The sequence below is a fragment of the Pyrgilauda ruficollis genome, unplaced genomic scaffold (genome assembly GCF_017590135.1).
Source record: "Pyrgilauda ruficollis isolate IOZ18807 unplaced genomic scaffold, ASM1759013v1 scaffold12, whole genome shotgun sequence".
Taxonomy (NCBI): Eukaryota; Metazoa; Chordata; class Aves; order Passeriformes; family Passeridae; genus Pyrgilauda; species Pyrgilauda ruficollis.
This window is the reverse complement of record NW_024510321.1, coordinates 15087699-15111805: the sequence shown is the minus strand read 5'-3', so window position 1 is coordinate 15111805 and position 24107 is coordinate 15087699. Positions and strand designations below refer to the sequence as shown.

Here is a 24107-nt window from a genome sequence, read left to right as displayed (position 1 = left end):
GTGCAACTCTTTAATTGCTGCTACAGACAATGCTGGACTTATGAAAAAGACAAGCACAGAACAAGATGTGAAGCAAATTAAAACCAGAACAGAGTGAATAGTCAGAGCTCACAAAGATGCAAGCTGCACCACAGAAAGCCACTGCCATGAAAGGATGCTGTGAATTGTAGGCAGAACCAGCTCAATGATAGGAATGGCAAAGGAGCCCTGTTCTTCAAAATAAAAAACAGAAATACTAATGTTTATTCAATGCTTTAAGTATACAGCCCCTGCAAAACCGCAGCTGAGAGACCTTTTCAGGATGGCACTGTGTACTCTCCTGAGATTCAGGATACACAAAGCAAAACTGGGTGTCTTTGTACAGTTGGCTCCCTAGGTGCAAATCATGGTTCTTGTAGTCATACTCTTTTTGTGAGATTTTAAAGGAATTAAGTCATATTTTCTGTGTAAATCCCCAATTATACATCTCTCTCCACCTCTTACTACACACAGGTAAAATTTTATTTTTAAATTGTCTAGATGTCAGCAGCTACCAGTTTTGTACTTTCCCACAACAAGCGCTTTTATGAAATGAAAAATGGACACCATAGTTTCACTGTCTTGCAAAACCCAAGATTATACAATTATAAAGGGGGTAGGAAGGGGCTAGCACAATGACTAAAAAACATGAACTTGGGACTTTCTCCCTGGGAAGAAAGAGCTGAGCCCCCTGCCACACCCCTTTTTGACACATGGCTAATGCTTTATGACTAGAAAGACTGGTAGACCATACCATGCTATTTCTCCTCAGGGTCTGCTTCAGAGATAACAAAAAACAGCAGAAAAACTTTTAAAAAGTAGCATTGATCTGTTTAAAATACTCTTAAAAGAAAATTTACAGCACAGATCAACTTGTGATTTTTTCCATTTACAAGAAACGGGGGTTTCTGCAGACAAGGCAGCTACAGTGTGGGCAACAGTCCTCCTTCTTCCTACAGTTCCAGCTGTCCATCAGTGACATCACAGAATCCACTAATGACATCACCGTGTGATAGACTCCTCCCACTTCGCCTGTTACAGTACAAAGTGACTGTTTCAGTAAGTGCTGAACAACCCTTTGAAAACTGAAACAAAAGCTAGAGACCAAGGGATAACATTCGTGGGATACAACATGCTGGGTTAGTGCAATAGTAGAGTGAAGGGAGGAAGGGAAAAAGTCACCAAAAAAGAGCCTGTAATGCTTATCCTTAGCCACAAAAGAGGATGGCATTTATAAACAGAAGGAAACCAGCTTTAGTATAAACATAGTGCAACATACTAAAGTGTCCGTCACTTGACAAGAAAATATAACTCAAGTTTTTGCATTCCTAATGTTGGGAAGGAGCAGTTTTAGTACACCACTGAAGATCAGTCTTTCTGCCATCACAACAAACCACTTTATAGCAGCGTATCTGCTTGACCTCACGATGATGATTGCATGGATACTGTGAATAAATAAAATACTATGTGCAAGCCTCATCTTTTCATGATTAAATTCCTGTTAGACAAAAAAAGTCTTCCAAATTGTATCATGCATGATTATCAACAATTCAAGTCTTTAAGAAATGTTAAATGATCTTTTGGAAAAGAGGAAAACATTTTATTAGTAAAAGAAAATAGGAAGAGAGAGTTACACTGAGTTAACAGAGTAGGTTATTCGAGCCTATGGATTAACACTGTCCAGGCAAGAGTTACCTGATACGTCTCCAGGAGATACTCCCGTTCTTCCAATGTTGGTGAGTAAATGATCTATGTTTGGCACTGGCTGAGATTCTACAGTGTTTTCCTCCTGAACTGCTGTCTACAGTTAATAAACAAAGATCTCTTCATCATCGTTTCACAAATAGTTCATTACGATTCAACAGCATTTAGAAAACTGCATTATTCACCTGAAGAACACGAGGAAAGCGTGTCCTATTTTCCTTTATGCTTTTAAAACAAATGCATGGCTTGCTTTTTAAAAAAAAAATAGAATTCATTACTACAAGGACTGGAAAGCTAAAAAGGTGCTTCTGAAGAGCAAACCATACAGTGACATAGTAAAAAATATACAGGCGTTCTAGAGGCAGCAGAAGCAGATTCTAAACTGAGGCAGTTAGAACACAAGTATTTATGCCATAATACTTACAAGAGGTTCTTCAGCATCATCTTCTGTGAAAAACCAGTCATGCTAAAAGTTAAAATAAAAAAGGTGAAAACCCCACAGGAAATTCAAAACCCAAACGTGGCACAATCAAACATGGATTTTACTGAAAGTGAGAGTTTGATGGATAAATACCAGACCCAAACTGGCCCAATGAGAAAAAAGCTAGTTGATCTGTGCACAATCTTATTTTTTCAATAACGAAATGCATCCACTTACTTTTTGGATGAGTGTTTCTACAATTTTATATTGGTCTGGCATGTGGGTAACCATGTGTGTCATGTTATCATCAGATGTCCTCACAAGTGTTGGACCAAATACTATTGCCAGGTTTCTTGGTTCCATCTAAGAAATGAAATATTTCCACATCATACATTTATAATGAGAAAATACAGTAATATAGGATAAGTACATTAATATAACACTATTAAAATATATGAGAACCACTTAAAATAAGGACACAAAATAGTTTTTTAAAAATACATTACTGACTCAGGTAGGATGTTACACTACACCAAAACTCTCCTATATGCAGCTGCAATAAATATACCCAATATTTCTGCAATTCAGATTTCCAGCCTTCCTTAATCTACTGCAAGCAAATGGCTCCACAAGCAAAGAAAACTCAAGAACCCAGACATATTCTTTACACTTTGGGGGGGGGGGGGGAAATCTCTTCTTTCCTTAAAGAAACATTGATGCTTGGAAACACTGATGTTTTCAGAATTTTTTGTTTATAAAAAGGCATTGATAGCTCCCTGTTTTTTTTTTTCCTGAAAACATTTATATGACACACACACAAAATTAAGCTGGTAGTCAAATACTGTATTATATCTACTGACAAAGACCTCATTCAATTTGCACCAACTTCAGAGGAGGTGGCAGAACAAACATCATGGACCCAAGACATCTATTTGTGAGACAGGCTCAGCATTGTGTGATCAGGTCACTACTTTAGAAGTGAATTAATATATGACTAATGTTGTATCTGTGACAAATAATTTCAAGAAACAGCAGCAGAACTTACCTTCTATTTTTGCTTACTTCTTTTAAGTTAAGAGTTTATTGTTCTGGTATAGAATAGACCGGTAATATACAGGAGATAAAGACTTTGTGCTTACCAGAATTAAGTTGCAAACATGACACAAGCCCCTAATGCTCTCTTGAACTGTGTCTTCTGACAAGTCTCACAATTGTAACAACACCTCATTCATCTAGCCTTATATACAACAATATTAGCAGTATTTAACAACATTTATACAGCCCACCAAAACCGTAAAATGAGGGAGAAGCTTTCTTTAGGCACTGCACTTAAAAATTACATTTATTATAACTTCCTTATAATACTGCCTGTAATTTCACTAAAATTTATAATCTGTTGATTTTTTTTTTAATGAACACACAAATAACTTTTCTTTCATATTTAACTGGAAGGTATTATTTGCAGAACCTACCATATTCACCTCAACTGATCTTTTAAATTATTTTAAATTATTTAAATGACTTGGCCACAGGCTTTTCTATATACCATCAATTATATCAAATTTTTTGCTGTACCCTGCACACTGGTAGCCAAGCCACCACATTATCTGCCCTGAGGTAAACATCCATAAGCACACCAACATTATGGACAGCTTTGCACTCAGCTACCCCTCCCTGAGGGCTGACAAAGGGGACACTATTATTACCATTTACTGAAGGATTGCAGCATGCACAGCAGCACTTAACACAAACCACCTGTTTCCCCACCCTATGGAAATTACAAAAAGCTATACTTAGTGGTGGAAAAAGATCCAGTAGTGATAACTACCACCATTTATATTGTGAATTTTCCTTCTTAAAACCAGCCAAACAGCATCTGTAGGGTAATCACTCAAGTGACTATACCAAGCCCTAGTCTTAAAGATCTCTCAAGCATTCAGAAGCCAGGCTTCAAAGAAAGCTGATGTGACAACCTCTGTCAGCAGGATTATTCACCTGTGCCCTGCCCAGGCAGAGTCTTACAGGTGTCTAGAATGGATTACAGGAAATTTACAGACTTGGGATAAATTTAGGATGCAAGGAGTTAAAAAGACTGACTACCCACCTGAGTAAACTTAATTCATACCAAACGTGCATATTCTGCAGGAATACTTAGCCTATTCCAAAAATTTTTATTCACATAGCAACACTCCCTAATTTCATCTACAACGATAAATTATCACCTTAATTAGAAATGATCCTGCACAAAAATAAGACTTAATGAGACAAACCAAAATACGTTACATGTTTCTTTCTAATACCTTGTTCTTTTCTGAGTTCTCTGCTACTGTCTTCAGATGTGCAGAAAGAAACTTGAGAGTCTCATAATGGTGTTCAGGTAAATCATGAATCTGTAACAAACAATCACTATTCAGAACACTGAACATTTAATGCTAATTTTGTAGTGCACCTACAACATAACAGATTGTAGTTTACCAGTCTCTTCAGTGTTTTCAGACGCTCAACAGGATCTTCTTTTCTATTGGCATCTATAAAATCTGCATATTTGTCTGTTAAAAAAGCAGAAATTATATACAAGTTTTTAGATCCATAGATGTATGCATATAAACCCCCATGTGCCAGCCCCACTCCCCCTGGAACACTAGTAACATGCATAAAAGAATGACCTCTGGAAGTCAAAAATTAGCCCATTATATTTTAAGTACATGTTTTGTCTGATAGTAGGGGAAAAAAAAAGACCCAACAGCTTTCACTGAATACTGCAATAGTGGAATTGAAAGTTTTACTCTTTTAGTTGCATATTCATAATCCCTTCACATCACAGAAATTATATTTACACCTCTCATTCCTAGGATGATCACTATGACTCCCTACTCTTTAGGAAAGACAACGTTTAATGCAGAGTGGGGATGATTTCCCTAAATTTTCTCTCAAATCATCTGAATGTTGTAAGACAACTGTTCAACTGCAATTCCTAAAGACAAAACTGTAATGAAAACAACCTACCATTGGTGAAGAGGGGTTCTGGGAGCTTTCGGAAGAAGGATTTCAGCAAACTGCTGATCACGTTCAGGTCACGCCATTTCTATGTGTTTAAAAGAAAAGGTCAGACATGCTTTATACTTCTATGATCACAACACAACCAAAAGTTTTGGGGATTTTAATACGAAAATAGTGTGATTAAAGACTTACATCATCATGAACATCAATGTCAGTCATTCCTTTGTTGAGCTCTTCTTGCATACTTGAGATGGCAGCATTATTTCCAGGCACTCTGTAAATACCTGTGTACTCAAGACCTCTTTCTTCAACCAGTTTGCAGCATATATCAACAATCAGTGGAATATACTGGAAAAAAAGAGTTGTACAGATAAGTAAGTGATTCAAAAAGTATTTTAAATTTCCAGTTAAAGAAAAACTCTGCTTCCATACTTTGTTGGTATGAGCTGGAGGGCAGTCATCTAGTCTAACACCAAATGTTCCAACAGCAGAGGGCTTCTTTTCAAATGTCTTCCTCATAATGCTTGGAATGCCTTTTCTCCATGTCCCTTTGTCTTTTGGTGGGCTTGTCTCATCTTTTTGTTGTTAGGACAGTGGAAAAAAAAACAAAATAAAGAAGAAAAATAAGAAAAACTATTCCACAAAACTGACTGTAAATACAAGTAACAGATTTGCAAAGAGCAAGTGACACCTGCTGCGTTTTCAGTTTTTACCAGCCTGGCTTTATGCTACAACTCATTAGTCTGTCTTGAACACAACTTCTGTTACTCTTCTGTGGTTCAAAAAATAAATCTGAACACAATCACATCCCAAACTTAGAAAAGCAAGGAGCTGGATGCTACTGTGGCATTTCATCATTCCAAGACTAAAAGTAGATAAACTACTAAATTTAAACTTGACATTTATATAAACTACTAAAATTTTAAAAAACTGAAATCTACATTTAGTAGCACAACACTAAGTCTCCATGGAATCACACTGCTGCACGAAATACCCATCAGACCCTAGAGCCATGCTCACACTTTTGCAGACTTACTCATTCTTTCAGAAATCATCAGATTTTAGTCACTCCTAAGTAATTCCAAACATTACTCATTTAAAATATTCTCTATCCAAAAATCAGATTAAAAGTTCAGTTTCTCTGAACTTTTGTAACAAATTGCAATTCCCATTTATCTTGCACTGCAAGTCATCTAACACAGTAAGTAATTCTTCTTTCTGGAGATATTCTTTCAGTACATTTGAGATGTACCCAACATGTGCAATTTAGTAACATGTAGCACTGCAGAAGCAAAGGGACATTTTTTGGCAACAAAAACCAGAATTCACTGATAGCTTAAATTCAAGACTGAATCACTCCAAAGTGGTTGATCAAAAGTGGTTGCTTATCCAGTTGCCTGAATTTGTACACAACATTTTTTAAACAACAGTCTGATGTGAAGTACTACATGTCTACACACTATGTGAAAAAAAAAAAAGTAAAAAGAAAAAGAGAATAAAAAAAGAGTAGATTGTGGTATTATTTGATGGAGCTCAGATACTGATTCAAGTTTGCAGTGCCAGCTCATCAGACTTTTTTAGAATTTGTAGAACTCAGGAGGCATTAATTTTGTTCTGGAAAAAATAATACAAGTTGACTCCTGTGTTTTAAAAATTAAGACAAAAAAAATCTCTTCTATACTTTGGAAGCACTTTAGTGGAAAAATTTACTTTGTCACTGCCAAGTCAGCTGGAGACAGAAGTTTGAATTACACACAAAATTATTTCCAAAGCTCGGCAAAACTTTGCTCTCAAGAAGCTTAACACCTCTGTTTACTACTGTTACCCCTACATGGAGATGAAGGGAAAAAAACCCACAAAAACCTCTTGACAGGGACTAAAATAAAAGTTTCAGGATCTGAGATTAAGTAGTTGCTAGAAATGAGTGACTAAAGCTGCAGCTTAAAAACCCTGGGCTAATACTTACTTTACATCTGTATATTCATGAATTCAAAAAGACCTGAGAAGGGCACCTGGATGGCCTTACACTGGGGCAGAAGGGAACTAAAGAAATACACAAAACATACAAACCTTTAGTGAGAAGCTTCCTCTCTGTCTCATCCTTAGGAGAATGTGGACTCTGAGTCCTCTGTTCTGCTTTAGTTCCAAGTAGAGTCTGCCTGATACTCAGACTCTGGCGAGGTGTTTTGGGAGATGGCTCAGTTTTGCTGCTTGAAGAACTGAACAAGAGACACTACTTCAGTTGAAAGAAGTTAAATAAGAACTCCACAAAAATCACTGGCAACATGTAATTCACCCACCTCATCATTGTACTGTACTCTTTAATCCTTCGACTAATTAGATCTCTACTAGTAACACCAGTATCCTATAAAATAAATTGAGAAATACTTTATAATCTTAGAAAATAAAATCCTTTCCAAATATGATTAACTCTTCTGGTAACCAAAGAAGTATAGAATTCAACAATTCAGTCCACTTAAAAAAACCCAAACCCTCAACCAAACCAAACATCCTAAGAGGCAGTTCCTGAGAACAGTAAAGATAAAACACTGAAAAACCACAAGGAAAATAAAAGTGAGTAAATACATATCAAGTATTGCTATTTACAGGTTTTTTTTTTTTCAAAGCAGTATGATATAATTAATACCTCTTAAACTGAAAGTAAGTTTAAACAGAAAAAATGCAAGTAAACACATATTACTACTCAAAAAAATCCAATCCTGTGTGCATATAGTACTAAGAAAACTAATTGCTACTACAAATACAGATGAAAAAGGCATTAATTCAAATCTGCTTTTTTATCTGTGTAATACTTTGGATAATTATTTTGAATTTGAGTAGATGTGCATGACCACAGACATAAAAATATTTCTCTGTTGCTCATCACTGCAATGAAAACGCAATGGACAATATTGGCACAGATAATGATACCTTATGTACAACAGCAGATATTTGCCTTTGGCAATAAGCATTCACTTAATTCATAGAAACATCAGCTTTTAATCAGACAAACAGGCTTCTTCAAAGTTTCATTTTTTAACTACTGAGAAACTCTTCACACAGTACTACTGCACACACCCTGCAATGCAAATCTGAAGAGGGACCACACTGGTCCCAAACATGCAATTGTCTTTTAAAAAAGCTTAGGTATTTTTGGCAGATCAGTTTGCTGTAAAGTTTATCTTTAGTCAAATTAGCAACAACATTAACTAATTTATTTCAAACATCTATTTTCTGATTATGATTACATCGACTTTTTAAAACTCTATTAATTTACTCAGTTACCCTTCCTTTCACCTCATTTGCTTTTATGTTACTGTTCACATTTTGGTCAACTGGTAAATTAAAACTTAGTTCTTCTGTTCAAGTATTAATTACAAGAAAACACAACACATTTTTAATTAAAATGCAAAAACTACAACTTCTGCTTTAAATATTATACAATCACCTCGTCATTTAAGTTGCTGTTGTCTTGTATTGCTTTAATCCACGCTAACATATTATCTCTGTCCTCAGCTTGAAACAGATACTCGCGGTCTGATGTGGTGAGTCTAAATACATTTTTCCTCTTGGTTTCACAGTACGAGATGTCTATCAAGCAAGCATTGATGCTTATAGGTTGTTCTTCCTCAGAAAGGGTCACTTGTTCCTTTTTATCCTTGTACAAATAAAGTGAATGACCTCGAAGAACAACATACAGTTGCTTCCATGGCCGAATGCTCCCACCAACTCGCTGAAAAACAGCAACCAAGGTGTCAGATTGCTTACTTGTTACAGTGCCCCTTTCTGGACTGCAAAACTACCTTCAGAAGTTTTACAAAGAAAAGCTGTCCACCTGGCTGGCAGAAGGACTTCACAAAGTAGGATTCACTGATTGCTCTCCATTAGAGGAGTGAAGTGCTCCATAACCTGCCCCCCACACCACCCACTGAGTGTGAGTTCACATGTGACAGCAGGTAAGAAATAGAATGAGACAATTTCTGGTCTGGTATTTAGGGAACTCTTGCCTATGCCTTTTAAACTGCCTCCAAGTCAGAATGGCATCTTCACACCATGCCAATTCCAGACACCCAGTTTTCCTTAAGCTTTAGTCTATATTTGTGCAGCAGGTTAATTTGAACTCAACTCCACAACAGTCACAAAAATTACAACTTTTTGCATTATTAGGAAAGAGGAAAAAAAAATGCAACTACACCTACCAAGGGACTGATTCTTATTATTTAATTAGTCATTAGAAATTAGTTACTTCCAACAGATGCTTTGAAATGTAAAACTAAAACAGTCTGGAAAGCAGTCTGTAGACAAAGCTGAGGAACTGACTGAAGTAAATTTCTAACAGATCTAAAATTTTTACATTCTTATTGATGATATTATCCCCTCCAAAAAAATTGAAAAAACGTAAACAGGAAGGCTTGAAGTTTCTTATATTAGTTTGTCACCAGCTTAGCATTTGTCCTAGCTCAAAAACCCAAACATGACAGGTACCTTTCCTTTGTCTGTAAAAAGCTGTCGAAAATGGAGCCATCCTTCTTTGGAGGCATCACCGAACACCTCTGAAGAAGAATCTTTTCGGGAACCAGAGTCTTCTGAAGATTTCTGGCTGTCTGGGACCTAGAGCAAACATCACAGAAAGAATCCCACAATGTAATTCTATAGACATTTGCCTACAGTTCTATGTTCAAGATGTTTCTCACTTTAAAAATGTCCCCATGAATATGGTCCCAGAAAAACATAATTTCTAAAGTTTACACACAACAATAGTGTATAAACTTGCATATGTCTTGCACATGCCAAGAATACTTTGAGAAATTTCATGAATCTTAGACTCTCATTAGTGAGTTTTCATAAAAGGCCACCATATTTAATATGCTTTGTTTATAGAAACTGAGGAAAATGAAAATCAAGGACCATGTGATGAGTCCCAGGAAAAAGAGACCAGTTTACTTATATGATGCATACATCAGCAATTTTATCAGTAGCAATTGCAAAAAAACTTCCTCTCTGTTTAGCACATCACTTCATAAAACAGACCTGTATAATTCAAACCATTTGTCACAGCAGTATGGGTAATGTTTAGGAGTTGCTATATGTATATATATTTACCTACCTTAATCCCCTTTAAACTAGATACATGCTTAATGGATCTGTTGAAAGAAAAACAAATGTTAAAATGAGATTTTAGACAGTTGAAAAAACCAGATGTCCAAATTAACTAATTTTTCCATGAACTCACGATTTTGCCTCTTCTCTGTAGTCATCCAGTCCTTCATCATATGACTTTGATCTCTCAGTTTTTGTGGCAGGCTGGCTATCCAGGACACTAGGCCGGATGGATTCTACAAAGAAATAGAAATCTTTGAGTATGCAGGAACCTGAATTACATTTTTGCGATTTATTTCAAGCAATAAAGCGTTTACAATTTTCACTCCTGATCTCCAGAGTGTGAAAGGAAAAAAGTTGCAAGAGAAAAAGAATGAAATCAACGCTCACCATGATCATGTGAAAGCTGTCGCCGAATTAAAGGGATTGGAGATGTAGGACTGGGAGGAACAGCTGTTATAGCTGGTGCTTGAGAAGCAGATGCAGAAATAACAGCAGAAGCAGGAATGTGTGCAATATCATGGTCAATACTAGGACTAGTCGGTTCATCTACAAAGGTAATATGCCATATATTAACATATTAAATGCATTAAATCAAATGCTCAAATCAAATAGCTGTCTGAACTTCTCATTACTGGAATATCAGATATCTTAAACATGAAGTCATTCTAACAAACAGAAGGGTCCAATTAATTCACACTGTCAAAGGTACTCTTTTTTTCATTAAGAGAAGCTTGTTTCATTTCATAGAGATGTTAATTATAGATTAGAGACAAAGGCAAAAAAATCATTGATTTTGCTGTGTGCAAAAGAAACAGAAATTATTTGCTAGTCTCTCAGTATTATTTGCAAGTAGAGAATTTTTGTTTCTATGCATAAGCAAAACCCACACTTATTGTATCAGTAAGTTTGAACTCAAGAGACAGATATCTACAATAAAGCAGGGGCAGACTTTCAAAAGCCATTTGGTTTAAAAAGTGTTCAAATTAAACATCCAAGTTACAAGCAAACAAAAAATGCATTTTAAACAGCTATCTAGTATTCAAAGAACCAATCCCCCCATCCTCCATACATTCAAATAAAGCAGCAAGTATTCAGACCTTCAGGACTACTACATACCAATCAGTTCTTCCACTAATTGTTCATAGAAACGACTGCATGCCACACATGCCCAGCACCTCTCAGTCTCAATAGCCACAAGGGTCATCATGAAAGATTTCAAAAAGCTTTAAATATTCTGGTATTTAACATGGTTTTTACAAGACGGAAGAAGCCAAAAGATTAATTTTCCATCATTCTGAGAAAAGAGCCATAACATCTTCTAGAGTACATTACCAGCACTAAAAAAATCATTCTACTTCACACTCTGGTAGAGGAGGGGATGGAAAAGAAAAAAAATCAAGTCACGAGCAAGGGCTGAACTGTACTGCCTTAATGAATATGAATGTACTCTAGGTGCTAAGAATTGTAATATGCAGAGCTACTGAAAAGCCTATTGAAACCAATGAACACTCACAGACAGAGGTTTATTCTTTGCTTTGTGCGAACACAACTGCGTGTGCTGCATTGTGCTGCTCCAACAGTCACTAACAGTTCTGTTAAGGCAGCACTTGTACCATCAAAATTTGGCAATGTACATTTAGAACAAGGCAATAAACAAAGTACAGGACAGTTTAGCAGTAACATGCCTCTAAATTGTCTGGGGTGAAAAATATAGTAACTTTTGAAGTTAAAAAAGTATATACCAAAAAACCCAGCTGCAAACTAGAAATGTTAATAAAAAAGAAAAGCAACAGAATTCACACTAAACCCTGACACTACAATTAAAAAATTTCCGTTTTATTTGCATCCAAAGTGATAAATTAGAAGCATTTTCAGATGACTTCACAACAGCAACTAAGACACAGGAAAAACCTCAGCTATACTTCAATTTCAAACCTACAACAGCTCAATTTCTTATTTTTTTTAAAATCTGCTGAGCTTCCCTGAAATGAACATTGACTAGAGAATATAATCACTCACTGCACAATTGATTGAGTTATACCATGCAGACTGGAAGCGCTCAGGTTAAAGATAATTATGTTAACAGACATATCTCAAATGCCACAGTCTCTATTCCCGAAAGTTGTAAAAACACTAGCACTTGAAATAGATCTGTGCGAGCTGCGAACACAAACATGTCTGGCAACACTACAGTATTTCCCACAACACTTAAATCCAAGAATTCAGATGAGGAAGAACAGTCTGTAAGTTCCTGAATGCAACAATAATTATTCAAATCTTTATTACTTCACAGTGGATCTAATTCCCAGATGAATCAAAATTAAAGTTGTTTTAGAAATATGCAAACTTTACAGGAACTGCAAAAGACACTGGTGTAGGAGAGGCCTAACTATTCAGTCCCTGAAGAGGCTGAAGGTCAGCTAATAGCAAGGTTTTATGTAATATAAAGTGATGATGGAGTAAATCATGACATACACCATAGGAGTTTCTGCCTATTAATTTAATGTACTAGCAAATGCCACTGCTGCTGTCCAGTAAGAAACAAAACCCAACCAACTACATATTTTCCTTGTATTTTGATCTTTCTTTCAAGTGCTTGCGACATTTGTTAACCTTTTCAGTTTCCTTGACTGACATATTTGCACCCCAAAACTCCTCGCACAGCATGTGAACAGATGTGTTCAGCTCATCCACCAAAGGAATGACTGTGTCCAAAATGCAGTGAAGTGCACAGAACAAACGAACCAGAAGAGAAACCACACAAAGTAGTTCTTTTTCAGGTTGCTACTTCGAATTATTGGCATCTCTCTAAATACTTGCAACAAAAAGGTCAAAGACTCCATAGAAAAGATTATTCTGGGATGTGCCGAAAAACACCCGGAGGACAATGCAGTCATTGGTCAGAGCCAGCACAGGAAGGAAAGTCCTGCTTGTCAAACCTGATTTCCTTCTACGACAGGGTAACCCACTGATCTAGGAAACCAGCAGATGTAAGCCTTTTGAGCTTCAGCAAAACTTTTGATACTGTCTCTCACAGTGTCCTTCTGGAGAAAGCATCCAGCTCACAGCTGGACAACCCTGTTACACAATGGGTGACCAACTGGATCATGGGCACAAAGTTACAGTGAATGGGGTGACCTGCCACTGCTGGGGTTCCACAAGGATCCATCCTCGGCCCAGTTCTCATCCACATCTTTATTTTAATCACCCAGACACACGACTCTAAGTAATACCAAATAATTTTGCTAACAATATTAAATTGTCAACTCCTGTCAAGGGCAGAGAGAGAGGCCATTGACAAGTCAGAAGGCTGAGCAATCATATAAAGTTCAACAAGAGCAAGTGCCAGATTCTGCAGCTGGGATGGAGCAACCCTGGTTGTGTGTAGAGGCTGGGCAATGAGAAGCTGGTGAGCAGTGCCACGGAAAGGGACCTGGGGGCCCTGGTCCATGGCAAATTGAATATGAGCCAGCAGAGCCCTGGCAGCCAGAAGGGCCAGCCCGGTCCTGGGGGGCATCAGGCACAGCATGGCCAGCAGGGCAAGGGAGGGGATTGTCCTGCTCTGCTCTGCACTGGAGTGGCCTCACCTCAAGTGCTGGGGGCAGTTCTGGGTGCCACAATATAAGAAAGAGATTAAACTGTTGGAGAGCACCCAAAGGAGGGCCACAAGGATGGTAAAGGGTCTGTAGGGGAGCTGTCTGAGGTCCCTTGGTCTGTTGAGCCTGGAGAAGGGGAGGCTGAGGGGAGACCTCATTGTGACCTTCAACATCCCCCCAAGGAGAAGAGGGGCAGGCACTGATCTCTTCTTCACTCTTGTGACCAGCAACAGGACTCAAGGAAACAGCACAAAGCTGAGTCAGGAGAGGTTTAGGTGGGATATCTGGAAAAGGTTCTTCACCCAGAGGATTCTTGGGCACTGGAACAGCTCCCCAGGGAAGTATTCATAGCACAAAGCCTGACTGAGTTCAGAAAGGGTTTGGACAATGCTCTTGGGCTCATGGTGTGATTCTTGGGGTGTCTTGCTCAAGGGGCAGGCACTGATCTCTTCTTCACTCTTGTGACCAGCAACAGGACTCAAGGAAACAGCACAAAGCTGAGTCAGGAGAGGTTTAGGTGGGATATCTGGAAAAGGTTCTTCACCCAGAGGATTCTTGGGCACTGGAACAGCTCCCCAGGGAAGTATTCATAGCACAAAGCCTGACTGAGTTCAGAAAGGGTTTGGACAATGCTCTTGGGCTCATGGTGTGATTCTTGGGGTGTCTTGCTCAAGGCCAGGAGTTAGACTCAATGATCCTGATGGGTCCATATGATTCTGTTATTCCAGGACTACCTTATGTTATACTTTTCAACCACAATCTGTTTTGCATTATTATCTATGAAGTGACACAAGGACTGGCCATCAGAACCAAGCCAGCACAGTGACAGAGCATCTCTGGCCAAGGAGGGATGCCACTTGTCACTTCTGTTTGCATGAGACTGCAACTGGTCAACAGCTGCAACTAATGATTTTCAGGAAGAGCCCTTCAATGCAATATCATTTATGGGGGTAAGACATTGAAAACTTGTAATACAACACAGCTCCAACCACAACTGACTGATCCTCTAGCTAAGGCACAGAGAAATTTGTGTATCAAAGTACACTTGTATCACCATGCAGCTGGAGACTGGGGGCCTACAGAGCTAGAGAGCATCTGCACACAATGTAGGTGAGGTGAAAAAACCTGATACAGACAGAGATTTCTACAGAATGCGCTCAGAGGCAGAACCAGAGATTTCAAAACTGAGAATTTCATGGGCAAAGCTTGACTAACAGGACATACTAACCCCACTATGTGAATGAGCAACTAAGGAATAAGTATCAACCAATTTATCAGCTATTCAAGGAAAATGACACAAAATCACTGGAAAAAAAGCACAGATTTGTATTATAACCTATTAAGCTGCTACAACACGATTTTATCATGATTAATACAGCATTTCATGTGTTTCTCATCTCCGGAACAGTCCCTTAAACATTAAGGTTTGAAAGGAACAACCTGAACACCAAAGGGGGCACATTTTGAGAACCTCAAATGTAATTTAAATGAATCACAGAATTATTCAGGTGGAAGCAATCCTCAGAAGGTCTCTTAGGCTCACATTCCCCACAAGGTAGTGTTAATGCTGAATTCAGACCATGATGGTGAGGGCTCTTACCCAACAAGTGCCAAACAGAGGGGGAGATTTCCCTCAATATTCTGCGCTGTGTTCTTTCTTATTGATACAGACCAGGAAGGTCTAAGTCTAGTGTTGCCAAACTTAATAAGCATATGCTATCTCCTCTCAGAGTCATGAACATTAAACAAGATGGCCCTGAAGAACATCACTTGTATCCAGCCTTCAGGCAGAACATGAACACTTAGGCACTACCTTCAGATGCATTTCACTGGGTTGCATGGACAGGTATGGGTTGAGCTGCACGGGAGCTGTCTTAAGAATGCCCTCTTTATCCAAGCTAGTAGTGATTGTGGGGTTTGCTTGTGTTTGTTGTTGAGCTTTGGCTGGTTTGTGGCTTCTTTTTTCTTTTTTTTTTTGTCGTGGTGGGAAAGCAAGGGAGAGAGGTATTTAAGGAAGCTGTTTAGTTAACTGAATCATACACACATGGGAAACAAATTCACAGAGAGACTTTAGTACACAGCCACCAGCAGGGATGCTTTAATAGGGATTATTAACAGAGAAAGGCGATTCCTCCTCCAATCCATACAGATTCAGTTCGCCAAAGCTTTTCTTTGCTGGTAATAAAAAATTACTGGAAAAAAAACTCGCTTCCCAAGGCTAAAGTCATTCTTCACATTTATTCCCCTTCAGGCATGGCAGTCTTGCAAGCAATATTTCAACACCTTAAAAGGCCTTAAGAAGGAACCGTATTATTTAGTAAATGTTTTGCAGACCACATTACTATTTAAAACACTAACTGGGCATCTTAATTTAAACAAACAACATGAATATGTGGCCACAAAGCTTAATTCAACAAGTATGTATTTTATCAAAGACTATTGACCTGATTTAAAGATTCAGATCATAAAAATGTAACAGCTGTGTAGTAATACACACTTTAAAACAGCTTTACATTTCCCATGAAGAATGTTGAGACAGCATGCATCCCCAGCAACAAAAAAATTGTTCAACATACAATTTCTCAAAATGCACGTGTTGAAAGAGATAACTGTATTTTAATATTACTGGCTTTCTGACAACTATACCAAATTCTCGGATTAGGTATTTGTTTATAGATGCTCCTGTAGTATTTAATACAATTTTGGTTACTCAGATCTTGTGTAAATGTAACAGTGATCGATTGCAAAAGGCCCAGCCTTCTGCAGAAAGCTAGAGGCAGCTCATGCTGCTGTCTGCAAAGCAAAGGGCTAGAAGAGTCATTAAAAACATAATTTTCATTCAACTGAGCCACAGATGTCAAGGTTCCCTCTAGACTCAAACAGCATCTACCTGACAGCCATTACAGTAAGTATTCTCGTAATTGCCTCTCTATTTCTTCAATAGTTCACTCGAACAACAGGCTATGGCTTTGGGATGCAATTTAAGAATAAATCTTGCATGTCAAATTAATTTGCTTATGTAACAAAAGAAGGAACAAACTATCAAGTACTCATTAGTAGACTTAAAAAAACCCTAATCTTCTCTTTATGGAAGGACTGACAGGATGTGCAGTGACCCTGCAGGACTGGCTTTAGAGGCACTGCCTTACTGCATTTCAGCCCTTTGTCAAGACCCTTTTGCGCTCCACATCCTTGGCCTGTCCAAGTACTCCACAGTACACGATACCACAACGGCCTCTGCATTTTCACGATGCACCAGCAATACCTTACTCTGAAGTATTCTTCCTAAATACAGTAGATAAAAGCTTTAAAGTCTTGCCCTATGTCTAACACACCTTCTGTGCCTCTTGGGTTAGACTGGCTCCAGCTTGCTACAGGCAGCACTTCCTTTAAAGTACAGACATGTGCACCAATGTCCCTTCCTTAAACTCAGCAGCAGTGGGACAAAAGGGGTAGAGAAAAGCTGAGGCACAAGTGGTGCAAGGGACAGCACAGTAGGGGGACAGAGACTGCAGGGAAGCAGTACCAGTGAGAAGAATACAGAAAGGAAGGAGAGAGCATGGACAAGAAAAGAGAGGTTAGGAAAAAGATCCTCATCCACACACAGGCAAGGAAGTAAAAAAAAAAAGTCTGCCTCAAAGAAACCCCAGAACAAGCTGCCAGTAAGGTAAACATAGACACACTAATGTAGGCTATTTTTCTTAAAAGCCTTTTCTTAAAATCAAATAAAAATACCATGCATACAATTTTACCAGTAGTAAGAAGGCCAGAAACAACCAATAGACAAAACCAGATCATTGAATCAAAAGTAAATGCTATGGAATTAACCCTGCCATCATATAAGATAGCACAAAGAACTAATAAATGCCCCATAGCGGTGACTTCTTGTTTCAAATCCTACAGTACAAACTGCTGCATCTTATAATTCAGCCTACAAGGGTAAAGACTCCCTCATGTATGGAATTCCAAAGCTAAAACACCAGATTTGGAAAAAAGGCACCTCTATTGCCTGGATTCCTCATGACCTGCTACCTCATTTTTTCAAAAAACAATCTTTAAAAAAATTTTTTTTTGCTAGTTTTTAAGTACTTCCAGCACTAATTGTCTTTACAAAGAACTTCTTCATATATCTACTTTACGTAATTATCCTCATGTGGTTAAAAGAACAGAATGGAAACAGGTCTGCATGCTGAGCACATTCATGGTTCTAAGCCCCAGAAACACACTCGAACAAGCTTCCTGAATCATCAAATCCAGTCCTCTGCTAATGCACTCATGTAAATAATATGTTTGTTATACTGACTATGTTTCACACAAACAGAAAAGGCTTCCCAAGGTTATTCTTCATGTCAGACTATTGTAAAAACTGTATCTATGCAGGTCTATTGTTTATTTCAGTGTCAAACAAAAGTTTAACTATCTTTCTACACAAAGCAATTCTAAAGGTTCCTGCTTGCCATATTACCCCATCACACCAAAAAGTACAATTCTCAGTATATTTTTTGCTGCCAAGATCCCCGACAGCATTCCCTTACTACCTGCAATTATTTGAAGATATAATGATACTCTGAGGATGATTTATGCTTTGAAAATATTACTATCAAACAAATCTGATGGTTCTACTCAATTAAAACTCTTCTAGATGTTAGGAATGATTGTTCCCAATTTTAAGTTTTAATTAAAAAAATATTTTTGAGTTACAGAAGCATGTAAATGGTATTTAAAAAACTAATTTGTAATTTTGCACTTTGGCCGCTATACTTCAGAATACCATGATGATTTGAAAACTGTTCTTTGGATAAGAAACACTGAAATGTTCAGCCTGGAGCAACAGTGATTTGGCAGGCCACACTGTAAAACCCTGGAAAAAAAAATAGGAGACTGATGCTTATCTTAGAAACACTGATGACATGTTAAAAGCTGTTCCAATGCCATCACTATAACAATGGAAGAAACAGTCCTCAAAAATGAACATTTGTCAGCCCTAATCTCTACTGCAATTGCACTTATATTTTCATAGTTTGGAACAGCTGGCAATAACTTGCAGAAAAGAAAATTATCACAATAGCTGAAGATTTTCATCTTGACTGCTAGCAGTTTTGCCTTAAAACACACCATATCAGCCATCAGTATTCAGCCACCATTTGCCCTGAAGATATCCACACATTCTGAGATGATGAACCACAATCTCTGCTGGAGAAGTCCAAGGTTTTGAGTTTCTCCCTCCTCATAAGGAGAAAACAGAATGAGTACATTCTTTCAAATGCTTCCTTTCTGCTTATGAGAATGTTTCTGCTTGCTTCTCCTAACTTGGCCTATTCCTACCATCATAACCTTTTTTTCATAGCATGTTGTGCAAGCATATCAATTTATTTTCTTATTTCAGTTGCATTATTCACATTGTCATCTTCCAAGTCTCAGCAGCCTGCAGAGAGAGGCATTAAGATGTATGGGGGGGGATGGGATGGGTATGGCACATAATCCACTAAGACAAGACAGTGAAGTCTTTACACTTTCCAGAAAGTACCTGGAGTTGAGTTACCTAGGAGTTAAAGGTAAGTATTGATAAGGTAAAGCTATACACCCCTGCTTCCAGCACTAAAGAAGATAAATTCAATCACATAATAAAGTTGCCTGAAAAGATTAACTAACAGTAGGTGGTTTAGAATGTTTCAACTCCTAATTCCTCAGTTAATATACTTTAAAAAATATACAGTAACAACAAGAACAATATAAAGAAAAAGAAAAACAGGGCTGAGTAGAACTCAGTGTAAATGTACCTGGTTTCCAGTATCTGCTAATCAGCAAGTACCCAAGTACTTTTATTTATGACATGTTTGTAAAAAAAAACAGGTCATGAAATAAAAAAAAAACAAAACCAAAAACACTCAAAAAACCTAACAAAGCAAAAACACCAACAAACCCCACAAAAACATAACAAAAGGAGGAACCAAAACCCCAAACCAAAACAAAAAACAACCACAAAAACCAAAACCCCCTCCCAAACCACCAATTTTTTGGTTTTGTCAACTAGCATGAAGATCAGCTTTTAAAGCAGGGTGGACAGCAGAATGTGTCTGACTACCAGCACAGAAATTGCTGTGGTGATTTGCCTGCACTAAGGGCAGAAGCAATAGAGAGATTGATATGTGGTGAGCACAGAGAAGCTGTGGATGCCCCATCCCTGGAAGTGTTCAAGGCCAGTTTGAACAAGGTTCTGAGTAACCTAGGTGAAGGTGTTTCCAATGATGGCAGGGGGTTAGAACCAGATGGTCTTTAGGAACCCTTTCAACCCACACTTTGAATTTAGTCAACAGGAGACATGTTTTAGGAAAACACAGACATACACTAAGGGAATAAATACCATACAGTTTCAACTGTGAAATCCCTGGCAAATATTTATTTAAATCAATACAGGGGATTGGATAAATTTTACTGTAATACAGAAGAGAATTGATAAATTTATGGTACACTTAAAATCACATTTGGCTCAGAGATACTTTAAAGCACAAATAGTGGGAGAATAGAAAGTACCAACATTAAGTACCACATATCCTTGTCCTGTTCTTATACCTTTCCTAAGATATGAGTTTCAGTCACAGGGAGAACACTCATCTAATTTTTACAATATTTTTGTGTTATCAAAGTCTGGTCAGATATTTTTATCTGGCTAATTTTACCTCAGTTATTCTCAAATTAATAGTGGAATGAAGTCACCTAAAATTTTTCTAGGGTAAGGATGTGCTAAATATTTTCAAAATGGGATCGCACCTCTGAGGAAAAATCTTAAGTACTTACATGATGCTACAGTATGCCTAAAGAAAAGCTCTATAATAGAATGGCTATGAACGTTACTTTAAAACAATTTTGAACTTCAAGATGATATTTAGGCTAAGGTTTTTAAACATATCCATTTAAAACTAATTTTCACATGACAGGCCTCTGCAAAGTTGGAAAGAAGATCCACCCAGTAGTAATGGCCAAAGCACTAAGCTCGCCTGACAACTACACATGATGCACTCAGGTCAAGTATTGAAGCAGCACCCCCTTTTTTCTCCTATGGGTAGTTCACTCAACTCAATATGGGAGTTGGATTAACCTCTTTTACATTTCTTTCTACTCTACACTAAGTACTGTAAGAAGCAAAAAATATTTTCAACCTTGCTGCAAACCTCAGACACGCATACTAGACATTTATGTCTACAAAATGTATTAAAAGAACTATATTCTGAATCAACGTTTTCTCAACAGTTACAAAGCTCATAAAACAGCCTGGGTTGGAAGGGACCCAAGCCCCCTGCTGTGGGCAGGGACACCTTCCACTAGACCAGGTTGTTCAGAGATCCACCCAACCGGGCCTTAAGTACTTGCAGGAACAGGGCATCCACAGCTTCTCCGGGCAGCCTGTTTCAGCATTTCACCACCCTCACAGTAAAGAGCTTCCTCCTTATCTTTTATCAGCTTAAACAATCCAATGCCCCATGTCCTTTCACTACATATTCTTGCAAAAAGTTTCTCTCCATCTTTCTTGTAGGCTTCCTTCAGGAGGAAGGCCACAATTACAGCCCCCCAAAGCCTTGTCTTCTCCAGACTGAACAATCCCAATTCTCTCAGCCTTTCCCCATAGGAAAGATGCTTCATCTCTCTAATAAATTTGGCTCTCCTCTGGACTTGCTCCAACAGGTCCACATCTTCCCTGCTGGGGATCCCAGAGCTGGATGCAGCACTGCAGGTGGGGTCTCAACAGAGAAGAGTTGAGGGCAGAATCCCCTCCCTTGACCAGCTGCCCACACTGCTTGAGATGCAGCCCAGTGCACATTTGGCTCTCTGGGCTGTGAGTGCACATGGCTGGGTCATGTCCAGCCTCTCAGCCCTCAGCACCCCCAGCCCCTCTGGGCAGGGCTGCTCTCACTCTGTCCATTCCTCAGCCTGTGTTGATACCAGGGGCTGCCCTGACTCAGGGCACCTTACATTGGTGCTCTTGAAGACCACATTAGATTCCCATGTCCCTGCTTCTCGAGTTGTCCAGGTCCCTCTAGATGACCTGGACATCTGGATGACCTGGATGATCCCATCCTTCAGGTGTGACAATAGCACCTCTCAAGCTTAGTGTCATCAAAAAATCTGCCAAGGCGCACTCAACCCCACTGTCCATGTCATTAATCAAGATATAATAACACTGGTCCCAGTAAGGACCCCTGAGAGACACCACTTGTCATCCACATCTATCAGGATGTTTAGCAGCATTCTACTTTCCATTCCAGTGAAGATTAACTCATCCAAAAAATTACCCAGTAGGTCAGAAAACTACAATTTGCTGTGCTCTAGCACAGAAATCATGCAAAAATTGCAAGTCTGAAAAATGCACCTTAAACACCACAATTCCTAATACAGTCACTGATAGAGAAAATGGTATTTTTATTAGTCTAGAGAACAGGTGAGACCTTTTCTGGGTAAAAATAGTAGACTGTCACTAGACTAACTTGTATAGTTTGAAAAAATAAAGAGCACTTTAACAACATAGCTTTTCTCTGGACCTGAAATAGAAATAGCAGCTTTCTGAGAACCACAACATCCTGCATTTAGTAGCACATGGGAAATAGCAAAGTGTGCAATACCACTGTATGTTTATCTGTAAAGCTGGCAGCTTCATTATCCCACAAGAACATGTGCTCACCTGAAGAGTTTGAACACACAATATTTTACCTAATTTTTTTTTTTTTTAAAAATCCATTTCTCCCCTAGAAGATATTACTGCTACCTACTAGGTTTGGTCTGAAGAGGTCTCTCATTTCTATTAATAAATTACACCCAAAATTTAAATCTCCCTGCTTCTGAACTACCTCTTTGAAAGGCCTAGTGTCAAAAGGCCATCATCATCTCACCATGATCCCTGCAAGAATCCGCTGTAAGGAAGCTCAACAGAAACTCTGCTTGGTTTTCTGTTTGTGGCGCAGGGCACTGTACTTCTTACCTAGAGCTAAAATCACCCTGATGTGCTGTTCTCAGAAGCCACAAATACTGCTGCAAAAGCCAACTGTTCCTGGCTGAATTTCTACCAAAATATGGTCCTGGCCATATCTACTACTTTTAACAAGCAGAAAGTGGTGATAAAAATAGACACACCACAAATATTTTAAACACCACACATTTTAAAAGGTAGCAATCTGTCACCTTGGAAGATATTTGTCACCCTCACCCAAATTTACATTTTGCACTACTTCAAGTATCTACTGTAGAAGTGACTTCAGTAAGTGTATTAAATTAGTCTATCCAATAAAACCTAAGAATGTAAAAAACCCTACTATATGGATATAAGCATAAGGGAAATAAAGCCATTTGCCAACTCCAAGATATGTCTTCATTCAAAGTAAGACCCTTCTCAATAATGGGAGAAGGGAAAAAAACCCCAAAACCCATAAGAAAATCCTAAACCAAAACTCCCAGTGATTTTCCATCTGGAGAGTTAAAAAGCCTTAAACTGAATTTCAAAGCAGATCTAGGGTTTTATCCACCTGATTAAGTACACCTTTTAACAGGTGAAGTTGTAATTAGGCATAATTACAGCAGAACAAGCGAAGTCAGAATAATGCATATAAACGCTAACATAAGAAGTGGTCCACTTTCATAACATCTCATGCTCTTTCGATTCAGAGAGAATATTCATTATTTCCTCCTCAAGGAAATATTCATTATTTCCTCCTCAAGGTGCTGGAACTGGAGTAGAAACTTTGCACAGCCCCTGTACTGGCACAGGGATTTCTTCCTAGGAAGACAGCCACAAGGACCATGCTAACTCAGATAGTGCCCAGGCTCTAGAAACATCAGGTTTCAGTATTTCTGGAACATTCAGGAGGTTTCACTCCAAAAGGCTTAGAAGAATTTAATCCCATGTGTTGTTATGCCAAGAGGCTGCAATGCAGAGTTACAATTTTGTTCCTTCTGAACTCCTCAGCTGCTACCAAATACAGCTCAACTGACGTTGACTTCAAGGCTTCTTTGAATTTTAATCAACACTTTTCTCTAAAATATGGAAGCAAGTCACATAAATAAAATTCATGGGAAATCTCTGACAAAACCAAGAAAGGAGATGGTGTATAAAAGGTTGGGCTTGACTTCACCCATCTTGATCTGACTTTTAACGTGACATTTCAACTGTATGGGATTAAAATACTTCCAGCAAACACGGAATGTTTGTCAGGAGCCCAACAGTGATTTTAGGCAGAGTATTGAAAAATCCTGCACAAAGATCAGTTACATGCCTC

General features: G+C 38.3%; 1 protein-coding gene across 4 annotated transcripts in view; it reads right to left on the bottom strand.

Annotated features, from left to right (window-relative positions):
* The window catches only part of ARHGAP21 (Rho GTPase activating protein 21), a 112996-nt gene that overhangs the window by 3927 nt on the left and 84962 nt on the right, over positions 1–24107 (bottom strand). For 3 of the 4 annotated variants that reach the window (XM_041486292.1, XM_041486302.1, XM_041486283.1), the window contains 15 exons: positions 10634–10792; positions 10377–10479; positions 10251–10287; positions 9629–9754; positions 8592–8876; positions 7444–7508; positions 7214–7362; positions 5576–5718; positions 5336–5491; positions 5150–5228; positions 4619–4692; positions 4444–4533; positions 2381–2506; positions 2147–2188; positions 1714–1819 (listed from right to left, as the gene is read on the bottom strand). In XM_041486292.1, the coding sequence (XP_041342226.1) occupies positions 1714–1819; positions 2147–2188; positions 2381–2506; positions 4444–4533; positions 4619–4692; positions 5150–5228; positions 5336–5491; positions 5576–5718; positions 7214–7362; positions 7444–7508; positions 8592–8876; positions 9629–9754; positions 10251–10287; positions 10377–10479; positions 10634–10792 (1740 nt within the window). The remainder of the gene's footprint in view (positions 1–1713; positions 1820–2146; positions 2189–2380; positions 2507–4443; positions 4534–4618; positions 4693–5149; positions 5229–5335; positions 5492–5575; positions 5719–7213; positions 7363–7443; positions 7509–8591; positions 8877–9628; positions 9755–10250; positions 10288–10376; positions 10480–10633; positions 10793–24107) is intronic. The other variant, XM_041486313.1, reaches the window with a different exon arrangement.